The 12,295-nt window shown below is 39.3% G+C and overlaps 1 protein-coding gene across 1 annotated transcript; it reads left to right on the forward strand.

Annotated features, from left to right (window-relative positions):
* The first annotated feature begins 5,299 nt into the window (after window positions 1-5,299).
* LOC141588529 (uncharacterized) lies at window positions 5,300-5,800 on the forward strand. The gene is made up of 2 exons (XM_074409967.1): window positions 5,300-5,474; window positions 5,580-5,800. The coding sequence occupies exons 1-2, from the start codon at window positions 5,300-5,302 to the stop codon at window positions 5,798-5,800; spliced, it is 396 nt and encodes a 131-aa protein (XP_074266068.1).
* Window positions 5,801-12,295: the final 6,495 nt, after the last annotated feature.

Consider the following 12,295-nt stretch of genomic DNA (forward strand, 5'->3'; position numbering starts at 1 on the left):
TGTAATTGAAGATTATTGGGTTATTATTTGGAGATTTGATAACTCTTCATGAATTAATCAAGTTCTCTTCTATTATTCTTTCATTTCCATTTGTTCATCTTAAGTTTGGTATAATCTCTTTACTCTTTATTGTTTATTTCCCTACTCTTTCATCATGTTCACTTGTGTTGTGATGTTTGACACCATTGCTAGAATAATAATCATGATGAGTAGTGAGTAGTCTCTTAGCTAGGAAAAGTGGGGGATTAGGGGAACTATAACATGGGGGTAAATCCATACTTAATTTAATATGTTATCTTATGATTGCTTGCTTGTTTTAATGTCAACCAATGCACATGTTATGTTTGATGAAATGCTAGACTATGAAACCTTGCATTTTTTTACCCATCTCTTGTCTATTCAACAAGACTTGTAAGATATAAACCAACTCGAGTCTTATTAGACCATGCATAGAAGTGAATAGGAAGAAAGTAAGTCGACTTATAGGTGTTGTACAGTCTAGACGACTCGGCTCCGGGACCAAAATCTTCCTATGAGCCGTAAGACATAAACTAACTCGGTTCCTCTACAACATTAATTGCTTGTAACTATGGAAACATGTTTGTATGATCACCACCATGAATCCCCTTTGAAACCATGATATTCTAGCACTTTTAGTCATTTGTTTACATCCTTCCTTTTATTGCTTGTTTACTTTCCATTGCATCCATTAGTTTAGAACACAACTACAAACCCAAATCAATTATGACACCCTTAAGCACAACTACAATTATATTGAACAATTCGAGTACACCCGTCCCGTGGATCAATCCCGACTTGCTTGCTATGCTAGTAGTTGGGTATAAATGTGTTTGATGGCGGACAACGACCCGTTGACCATCAAAATGGCGTTTTGATGATCTTGGATGGACTAGTATCAAAATGCCATTTACCAAGTATCAAAATAAATCTACGCTTATGCTGCTTGAAGATCCGCCCGACTTGGGCTCTGAGTCGCCCGGATTCAGGAGTCGGGACGCCCGGATTAGTGCACAATTTGGCTCCTCTTCTTCTTGACTGCCTCAAGATCCGTGGGGATCGTTGAGGAGCCGCGGGGGTCTTTGCCAATGCCCATTTTACTTGATTTATTTACTTAGGCCTTTAGTATTAGCATCCTCTTTGTTGCTTGGTCGTTAGATGCGATCAATTTAGCTCCGCTTTGGCTTCCATATGCGCAAGGCTTAGCATCCTCCCCTACAAGCAAAGGGCACTAAAACCTCATAGAATGTGTAAAGTAGGGAATATAAGATAGAAAAAACCCTAATAAGTTCTAGAAAGCATGGAAACGAGGCTAGTTAGGGGATTAAATGTGCACAATTATGGGTCACATCAGCTATCATGTACTCTCTCGCCATTACCGTTGTCCTTTATGTTATCATAAGGTCCATCAAGATTCTTACCGTCATCATCACTCTCATTAAGCCACACATGTTTATCTACCGTATATACTCTTTTATAATCATTGTGCTCACCCAAGGTTCTTTGTTCAACTCTTATTACTTCCTCGCATTCCGCACTTTCCTTACTTTCTCTTTCCTAACTTCTGAATTATTACATCAACTCCCCCTAAAAGAGAACTCCATCCCGAAGTTCAACGGTCAAGCCTCATAATGTGCTCTCATACGTTCATTACCAATTTCCACAAATGTCTATGATCCAGGTTCAACACTCTCTCTTACCCATTCCAATTCCGTAATCAAATCTCATATAGTTATAATTCCATCGATATAATCCTCCTCTACAAGCCTCCCAAAAGAACAATCGCCAGGTCAAACCCACGGTACCAATCTATAATCCCATAAATAACTCACAATTCATGTTGGTTATATGTATACGTATCTATCACGGGGTATAACTCGATTATTATTACGTATCTATATCACATCAAATCTCATACCTTCACATGTATGCACATCAATCACGAATATGCGGACTCAGGGAAACAATCAATTAATGCAAAATTTCTCGTTATGTGACTCAACAATGTTCAACATTCCCATTTTCGGACATCATGCCACGCATATAATGCGTCAAATCCTCCATATGATCACACATGTGTTTCCACATTCGTTTCCATCCATCCTCAATACTTCCGTTACTAGCATCATGAGACTCTCATTATGCATTCAAGATTACTATGCGACACACACATTACGACAAAAACTCACATAATACGGACATTGTTATCATACCAAAAATGAGTTCACGACAATTAACGTGTACCATATACAATCATCACATCATTCTTGTCATCCAATTACACATGTCAATTAACAATTTTCATTTAAATTTCACTCTTAAATAGCAAAAGCCACATAACGTAAACAATTCACAAGGTCTCATCCATATGGGGTGAACATGTTCATCCGGCACGAACCAACCATTATAATTCGTGAAAATAAGGGTATACACCCAATATTTGGGTCGAGTATTGACAAAACAAGGGTCAAATCAGATCACATGGTCGAGTGTAGGAGGCCACTGGGTCGAGTGCATGGTGCACTCGGTCGAGTGTCACCTGGGCAGAAGGTTTTCTTTCTCAAACTCGTTTCCAAGCTTTCCTATTTCGTCACACAATTGCTAATAGACTCCGATGGTGACGAATACACCATCAAATAACGTAATTTAAAACAAACTCTTGGCCTTATGGCCCTCATTACTACACAAATAAGATATAATGTTCGAGACACACTACCGACACAAACATGCTATTTCATAGCTCTTTTCGCAGCCGTTCCATCTCCTCCCCCACCACCGACACACTACACAAATAAGATATAATGTTCGAGACACACTACCGACACACTCTCTTTTTACTCTTGGTACCTCACTATTCCCCCATCGTTCCATAAGTCCCAACTCAAACATATGCTATCCCAAAATACCCGAGTCATACTCAATAAGGTCACTCTCACTTGTCCTTTAAATTCCGTTTGCTAACTATGAGTCCGAACAACCTCTAAACGTCTAACTTTGATCATACCCCACCCATCTTCTATAACTTGTCTCTCATGATCAACTCACTCAACTCAAAGCTTTGCATAGGCCAACATACCCTCCTAGTTTTCCCAATTCTCGAACTTGATGACTATATCTAATACCATACACCTTGCCGGAGTCTTATGCCTAAGGGTTAGGATGAGAAAATCGTTCTTTCGGGCTCATCCACAAAAATATACTAGTATTCTCTAATAGGTCTATTGCTGAAAATGGACGTAAGTGGCGGATTTAGGGGATTAGTTGACGTGTTCGCCTTCGTTGGTGGCCAAAAAATTCGAAGTTTTTAGTTAAAATTTTCTAGCATTTTTTTAGTTTTCCTTAAATCATTATCCGTTTATTTTTGTACAAATTTTTCGCCTTCGTTGGAGTCAATTCTTGCTGCGTCAGTGGTCACAATGAATGATAATATTCTTATAGGCGTACATTTTTTAAAACCATCCTTGTGTCCATCAAAACATTTATTAAATGGACTAGTAGGCAATTGAAGAGGGTCAGCAAATTCAAATAAATCGTAAGAGAAATTCAGAAACGGTGTCGTATCGAATACATTTTCCCATGTTTTAGAGAGTGTAGAGGTTTGAATAGCATTTTTGGTCTTTAAAAATGACAGAATTTGGTGAAGAATACAATCTGGTAGACTACTAATTTTGTCCATGTTTCTTGCATTTATGCTAATGCATAACTTCTTCTACCCCATTTCGTAATTACCCAAATCTTTTAACCTGACATAAGTAAAATGTATGCTGATGATTTATGGGTAATAAAAATGAGTTATAAACAAAAGAATTTTGCAAAGCAATTGAACATAAAATTTATTCTATTTATGGGTGTCTCAATTATTTTTTTACCTTTCTATATTGAGAATATTTTTGTACAGTAATTTGATCATGCACATAACATTAGTCATCAGGGTCGGCCCTTAGGGGTGTTTAGTGGGTCAAGTGACAAGGGCCCAAGTTTAGAAGGGCCTCATGAGGGCGAAATTAGAAGTTCGCTATATTGGCTATAGTTCAAGGCCTTTTGTGAAATAAAATTTATTACATGTAAAAATTAGAATAAGGAATAATAAGAAATATTGTGTTCTGTTCTTCATAGCTCTTTTTTGAAAGAATTTTTTTTTGCGACTTTTTGACGATAAAAAGGTTGAATTATAAGGTATCTTTCTCCAATTTTTCAAATCTAAAATCATTTTTTTCTTCTAAATTTTGTAGGGTCCTTCAATCAACCTCATCTTTCAAAATTTGAAAAAAAAATAGTGTTTTTCAAAAAAAATTGTGCGTCTATTGTTTCGTTTATTGAATTGTCTACTAGTACTTGTATTTTTACAAAGTCGGGGCCCCATTTTACAATTTTGCCTAGGGCCTCAAAATGTTTAGGACCGGCCCTGTCAGGCATTTGTTTATTTTCCTTAATTTTTGTACCAAAACCAAAGATAAACAAATGATCGGAACGGAAGGAGTAAGATTTTAGACTATTGCAGTGACCATGAGATTTTATAGGGAAATTCTAAGATGTAGCCATCGAAGTAAGAAGAGAGAATTGATCACAATACAACAAGAAGTTACTCCGCCTATCATCAATTGGTTTTTAATAAAACCTCAGATTTATAAGACGGATTCTCTTCATCCCGAATCCCCATGTGTAAATTTAACAAACAATAAAGCCTAAGGTGTGTGTGAGAATATGAGTTAGTTACTCATATTCTTAAGTAAATACAATTGTACATAACTAACATAGTAAATACCTTTTGTATATAACTAACAAACAATGAACAGTTGTTAAGTTAATAAGATTATTCTTTTATATACCTTTCTCTCTCTACATTTTATCTCACTATAACAAACTTTTCTCCCAAATATCTTCTTACTTACAACAATGAATTCCGCAATTGTTGATTGCTTAAGCTCGACTCCATGTCTTCACATGGTATCAGAGCACGCAGGACTAGTTCCTGTCTCTATTCTGTGTTGGAGATTGATTCAGTTGCATCATTCGATTGTTCTTTTCTTTCGATCAAATCACAAAACCCTAAAAATTAGTTTCATCAATTTTTCTTCGTTTTTCGTTGATTTTTCTTCGATCAAATCATATTTTACTTCGATTACCTCGGATTCGATAACAATCGATCATTTTTCTTGCGATTCTTGCATTATCTTTGTGATTTTACATCAAATTTCTTGCTTTTGATCACCATGCCGGACGATATCGCGAATTCCGATACAGAATATAGGAACGCTTATGACAATCCTCTTTTCTTTCAATGTCTGACTATTCTGGAATGAAGCTTCTAGAAACTATCTTCAATGGACAAAATTATCCGAATTGGAGTCGAGGAATGCTTCTTGCGCTTGGTTTAAAGAACAAGCAAGGTTTTGTCACAGGTGCTATACCTAGGCCAGATGCTAATTCGCCGAAGTTGCACCAGTGGATTAGAAGTAATTAAATGGTGCGATGTTGGTTGAGTAACATGATTGCTGTCGGGATTAAGGAGGCTTTTATGTTTTCTAAGTCTGTTAGGTTGATGTGGTTCGATATTCAAGAAAGATATGGTCAATCCAATGGTCCTTTGGTATTTCAATTAAAGAAAGAAATAAAGAACATCTCGCAAGATCATGATTCCATTGCTGAGTATTTTACTAAACTCAAGAGTCGATGGGACGATATTGATGAGATTGAACCTTTTCCTGAGTGTCAATGTGGTGTTTTGGAGAAATGTACTTGCAATATTCTGAAAAAGATCCTGGAAGCCTCTTCAAAGTAGAAGTTGATCACTTTCCTGATGGGACTGGATCATAATTATAAACACCTTAGGACAAACATCCTTTGTGACACCCCCATACTCCAAGTGCCTTACCAGGACCACTCAGGTATAGGAACGTCACCATCTCGGTTACCCGAGGCAATGATAATCATAGTTTAAGTGATTACATGTTCAAAACCAAAACTGATAAATCCAATACATCCAAATCCAAAACTGTTTACTAGCAAAACAGAACAACTAAAGACATCGTCTGACACAGCGGAAGACTCTTCTATTGCCAAGTGATGACTCATCCCAGCTAGCCCATATGCATCATATCAAACCTGCTCAACAACTGCTCACCATCCGCGAATGGATCGCCACAGTTTTACAAAACAATTAAACGGGGTAGTACTAATTACACAATACAAATCACAATAAAACAAATGCCAAACAGCTCAATCGTCACATCAAAACCCGGTCTCCATAATCAATCTCCACACAACTGACTACACACTAAAGTGTGTAGTCCTGCCAGAGTACCCATCGCAACAGATACTCCACACCGCCATTGGGGGACCGCAGCCGTACCCACCTAAGCCCCGCTCATCTCCATCGAGCAATAAACCCATGTTCATTAATGTGCACATCCCTTCTGTGGCGGGTTCCACAGAAGGCGAATCAAGGGCGTGAAGCCACTCCCGCAAGTGACTCCACTCGGCCAGGATGCACCCCGAAGATCACAGACAGATACAACAACAATCAACTATATTAATCAACAATACAACCAACAATATAACCAACAACCGTCACAACCACCAACAATAAACTTTAACAATAATCACAATGAAACCACCAAACACATCATGTAATTAATACTGAGTAGGGAAACCCTACCTGGAATGCAATCACAGAATCAGACGATCTAGCAGCTGTATCAAAATCTCTCCTCTACGAACCCTCCTCCTATACATACATTCATACAATTACTACCTTAACCATACAATCATAAAAACCCCCAAATCCCCAAATTAGGGTTTAACCAACATTAACCAAACGCCATAAAAATGATACGTAGAACTTACCTTTGACGCAAGGATCACAACGGTATAAAGAACAAAGGAAAACGACACCTCTAACTCCGAGATTTGTTAATAATGCGGAAGAACAATGCAACGTAACTTGAAATCTCTCTTAACAGTGAATTAGGTTTTGTAAAAGTGTTTAAGGAAGATGACGAAACTTATTATATATTAATCCGCGTTATTAACAAAACCCGTCAAATAACACCCGTAACCCGACTTAATCGATCGAGTAAGTCACGTACTCAATCGAGTGCCACTTACTCGATCGAGTGCCAAGGCTACTCGATCGAGTACCCTACAGGCAGACCACTGATTCGTATACCAAACATACTTACTCGACGAAGTAAGCCCCACTCGATAGAGTACCCAAAGACTCATAAAACCGTAGTATTACAGTCTTCCCTCCTTAAAAAGAACTTCGTCCCCGAAGTTCAAACCACAACAAAACAAGAACACACTGACACTCTCCCGACACAACAACAAAAACAAAACTCAACATAAAATTCCAAAATATACTTACCAAACCAACTCAACCCGACTCAAAACATACATTAACTATGCCAAAACCAACATAAAACATGTAAAAACTCTTCGCGACCATCTCCTACCCCCCTAAAAGAAACAAGGTTACGTCCCCGTAACCATACATAACTGATCAAAAAGAGACGGGTACCGCTCCCTCATAGCCTCTTCCGCCTCCCATGTAGCCTTCTCAACCTCATAATTAGACCAAAGAACCGTAACACTGTCTCACCATGTCTAGTTTTCCAAACCTTTCGATCAAGAATCTGTTTAGGCATTTCAAGATAAGACAAGGACTCATCCAACTCTATGTTCTCTACCTCTAACACATATGACGGATCACTAACATACTTCCGCAGCTGAGACACATGAAACACATTATATACCCTATCCAAAGCAGACGGTAAAGCTAACCGATAAGCAACCTCACCCACACGGTCTAAGATCTCATACGGTCCTATGAACTTCTGGCTCAGCTTCCCTTTCTTACCAAACCTCATGACCCCACGCATAGGAGACACTTTCAAAAGAACCTTGTCCCCAATCTGAAACTCTATATCTCGTTCATGTAGATCAGTATAACTCTTTTGTCGATCCTGGGCCGCTCTCATACTCTGTCTGATCAGCTTAATCTGCTCCACCATCTCATATACCATCTCTAGTCCCAAAACCACTGCCTCAGCACTATCGTCCCAACAAATCGGACTCCTACATCTCCTCCCATATAAAGCCTCAAATGGCGCCATGCCAATACTGGTGTGATAGCTGTTGTTGTAAGAAAACTCAATCAAATCTAACCTCTGTTCCCAGCTACCACCAAAATCCATAACACAAGCTCGCAACATATCCTCTAGAGTCTTGATGGTCCTCTCCGTCTGGCCATCTGTCGCAGGATGAAATGTTGTAAACATCTTTAAGGTAGTTCCCAAAGACTCCTGCAACTCTTTCCAAAACCGTGAGATAAACCTCGAATCTCTGTCAGACACTATATCTTTAGGCACCCCATGTAATCTCACCACATTCTTCCGATAAGCCATAGCTAACTGTGTCTTAGACCATGTATCTTTCATTGGCACAAAAAGAGCTGACTTGGTCAGTCGATCCACTATAACCCATATCATTTTGTTACCCTGTTGACTCTTCGGTAAACCCACAATGGAATCCATAGAAATGGACTCCCACTTCCACCCAGGTACCTCAAGAGACTGAATCTTACCTTGTGGTCGTCGCTGCTCTCCTTTCACTCTCTGACATGTCAAACAACGAGCCACAAACTCAGCTGTTTCTTTCTTCATCCCAGGCCACCAGAAAGTCTTTTTCAAATCCTTGTATAACTTGTCACCGCCTGGATGTACCGAGTATGGTGTGCAATGAGCCTCTGTCATGATCATCTTTTTCAACTCCTCATCATTAGGAACACACCACCTCCCATCAAATCTCACACTACCGTCTGTATGAATAGAGAATCTAGACACTGTCCCTTTCTCTACTCCAGCTCTCCACACCACAATCTTGGGATCCAACACCTGCTTACCGTGAATATCATCATAAAGGTCTGGCTGCACTGTCAAATCTCCCATAGCATCCCCTTTCTGGATCATATGTATCCCGAACTTCTCCACCTCATCTCTCAATCTCATCAAAGATATAGTTGTGCATAGAGAATGCACACTCTTTCTGCTCAAAGCATCTGCAACCACATTGGCTTTCCCTTCATGGTAGATAATATCCATGTCGTAATCGCCAATCAACTCCATCCACCTCCTCTGTCTCATGTTCAACTCCTTTTGAGTGAAGATGTACTTGAGACTCTTGTGATCTGAAAATACTTTAAAGGTCGCCCCATAAAGGTAATGTCTCCAAATCTTAAGAGCAAACACAACTGCACCTAACTCTAGATCATGAGTAGGGTAGTTCTCCTCATAAGGCTTCAATTGCCTAGAAGCATAGGCAATCACTTTCCCATTCTGCATCAACACACATCCCAACCCATTCTTTGAAGCATCCGTATACACCTCAAAGTTCTCACTCCCTTCAGGCAATGCTAAGATTGGAGCTGTGGTCAAACGCTCCTTTAATGTTTGAAACGCCGTTTCACAACTTTCATCCCAACGAAACCTGTTCTCTTTCCTCATCAAAGTTGTCATAGGTCTAGCAATCTTGGAGAAATCCTTAACGAACCTTTGATAATACCCTACTAAACCCAAGAAACTCCTGATCTCAGCTACATTCTTTGGTGCTTCCCACTTGGTAACTGCTTCAATCTTTGCAGGATCCACTGTAACACCCCAGGTTAATTGAAGAGGTCCAGTGATAGGCTTAAATGACTAGTGTTTAAAGGGATTGGAAGTACTACTCATATCAAAAAAGTGCACTTTCTTTTATGGCCATCCATGCGAAAGAACTCCAAAGTTAAGCGTGCTTGGCTGGGAGTAGTCTTAGGATGGGTGACCTCCTGGGAAGGTTCCCGGGATGCGTATGAGTGAGGACAAAATGCGATATAAAGGACCCGTGTTGATCTGTGGGCCATGTACACAACCTGGTGAGCTATCATAAGTAACCGCTCCCGACACGGTTTGGGCCGGGGTGTTACATCCACAGCTACCCCTTTCTTTGAAATCACATGCCCCAGAAAAGCAACTTCCTCTAACCAGAACTCACACTTGGACAACTTGGCATACAACTCATGTTCCCTCAAGGTCTGCAACACGATCCTCAGATGCTCCTCATGCTCCTCTTTAGTCTTAGAAAAGACCAAGATATCATCTATGAAAACCACCACAAACTTGTCTAAGAACTGACTGAAGACCCGGTTCATCAAATCCATAAACACAGCTGGTGCATTAGATAACCCAAACGGCATCACCACATACGCATAATGACCATACCTCGACGTGAAAGCTGTCTTTGGTATGTCCTCCTCTCTAATCCTCACCTGATGGTAACCCGACCTCAAATCAATCTTAGAAAAGACTGTTGCACCACTCAACTGATCAAACAAATAATCTATCCTTGGTAAAGGATACTTGTTCTTCACTGTCACTCTGTTCAGCTCCCCGTAGTCTATGCACAACCTCCTACAACCTCAGGCTCCCATCTTTCTTATTCACAAACAAAACTGGTGCTCCCCATGGTGATACACTAGGTCTAATGTATCCCCTCTCAATCAGATCATCCAACTGCTTCCTTAGCTCCTCCAAGTCCTTAGGACGCATCCGGTACGGTGCCTTAGAGATTGGCCCCGTTCCCGGTTTCATCTCAACACTGAAATCTATCTCCCTCTTTGGTGGCAACCCCGGAATCTCCTCTGGAAAAACATCTGGAAACTCCCCCACAACTGGTATCTGCTCAACTGTCAGACTCTCCACTCTGTGATCCCTCACATGGCACAAGATCAACGGGCACCCCTTCCTCAGATAGGACTTCAAGGTCACTGCTGCAATCAACTTAACTTTGGGTTTGACAACAAACCCACGATAAAACACGCTAATCCCCTTAGGACCTCTCAAAGAAACTTTCTTTTGATGACAATCTATCTTAGCTTTGTACTTTCCCAACCAATCCATCCCGACTATCATCTCAAAATCATCTAAAGGAAAATCCAACAGATCTACAGGTAGATCAACTTGCCCAACTATCATGGACACACCTCTAAACAACCTCCCACAAGATAAAGACTCCCCCGAAGGTATAAAAACTTTCTCTCTTACAGACTCAAACTTACTCAAACCCAACCTTTTAACATGACTCGATGATACAAACGACTGTGACGCTCCCGAATCAAACAAAACAAAGGTATAAACACCATTAACAAGAAATGTACCAGTGATAACATGAGCGTCGTCCTCAGCTGCTTTCTTTTCCATCATAAACAACTTGCCACTGGTCTTCTGCCCACCTCCCTGGACAGTACTAGCTGAGTTAGTCGGTTTAGCACCCGACCCCTGGTTGTTGGTGTTCGTAGCTGATTTCTGATAAGAATTATCGCCATTGCGGTTGCCCCCACCGTTGTTCTCATTGTGTTAAACTATAACTCTATTGGTATTTGGTAAGTAATCTATAATAAACACCACTTTAAGTCATTAAAGAAACCATTGATCTTTCATGGTCTTAGACTAGATAAGACCTACTTTTAACCTAAATCTTTTTATACAAAAAAAAAAACAAACAAACAAAAAAAAACAAACTTGCTTAATAATATCCTTTTTATTAGAAAAAAAAAGGACGTATATATGAAAGAACAATGACTTTCTTTTTCGTATCTTTTCTTTGGCCAAAAATAATTTTCAACATACTAAAAGAGTTCAGCCAAAAATTCAAACCTTAATAGCTTGAATTTGTTTAGTAACTAAACTTAAATCTCATTTACATTTCCAAATTGTTTTTTTTTTTTGACAACAATACGTTTCCAAATTGTTAAAATCAAGGAATTGATGAACAGTGGTAAATGTTTAAGGATGCAAATATTCATCTTGTGGATGTAGACATTGATGGTTGATTTAAAAAAACAAAAAAACAAAACAAAAAAAAACAAAACAAAAGCAAGAATGGGATATAGTATAACACAAATTCTCATTATAGACGGGAGATATCCGTCTATAGTAATAGACAGGCCAAATATCCACCAACTTTAAGCATAAGACGAGCAACAAGTTGCATAGTGAAGCCCAAAATGTCACCACTTTAAATATATTTGACCCGTCTTTCATTTTAGACGGATATATCCGCCTATAGTGAGATTAATTGATAATATAGTCATAAATGAATCAAACATAAATGGATATGGAATTACCACAACTCCAAGGTAGAATGTCCAGACTACCATGTCCTATATTCGGACGACGAATGGAGAAAAAGCAAGATTTGAAGTATGATAAGTTAAGTAGATAAAAATGTAAAACCACAGATA

The sequence above is a fragment of the Silene latifolia genome, chromosome 6, assembly GCF_048544455.1.
Source record: "Silene latifolia isolate original U9 population chromosome 6, ASM4854445v1, whole genome shotgun sequence".
Lineage (NCBI taxonomy): Eukaryota > Viridiplantae > Streptophyta > Magnoliopsida > Caryophyllales > Caryophyllaceae > Silene > Silene latifolia.

What these genes read in the sequence shown, in the direction of transcription:
- LOC141588529 (XM_074409967.1), top strand. Translation starts at nt 5,300, where the DNA reads ATGTCTGACTATTCTGGAATGAAGCTTCTAGAAACTATCTTCAATGGA. An exon ending in GTTGCACCAGTGGATTAGAA is followed by an intron (nt 5,475 to 5,579) that starts GTAATTAAATGG and finishes TCGATATTCAAG; the next exon opens with AAAGATATGGTCAATCCAAT.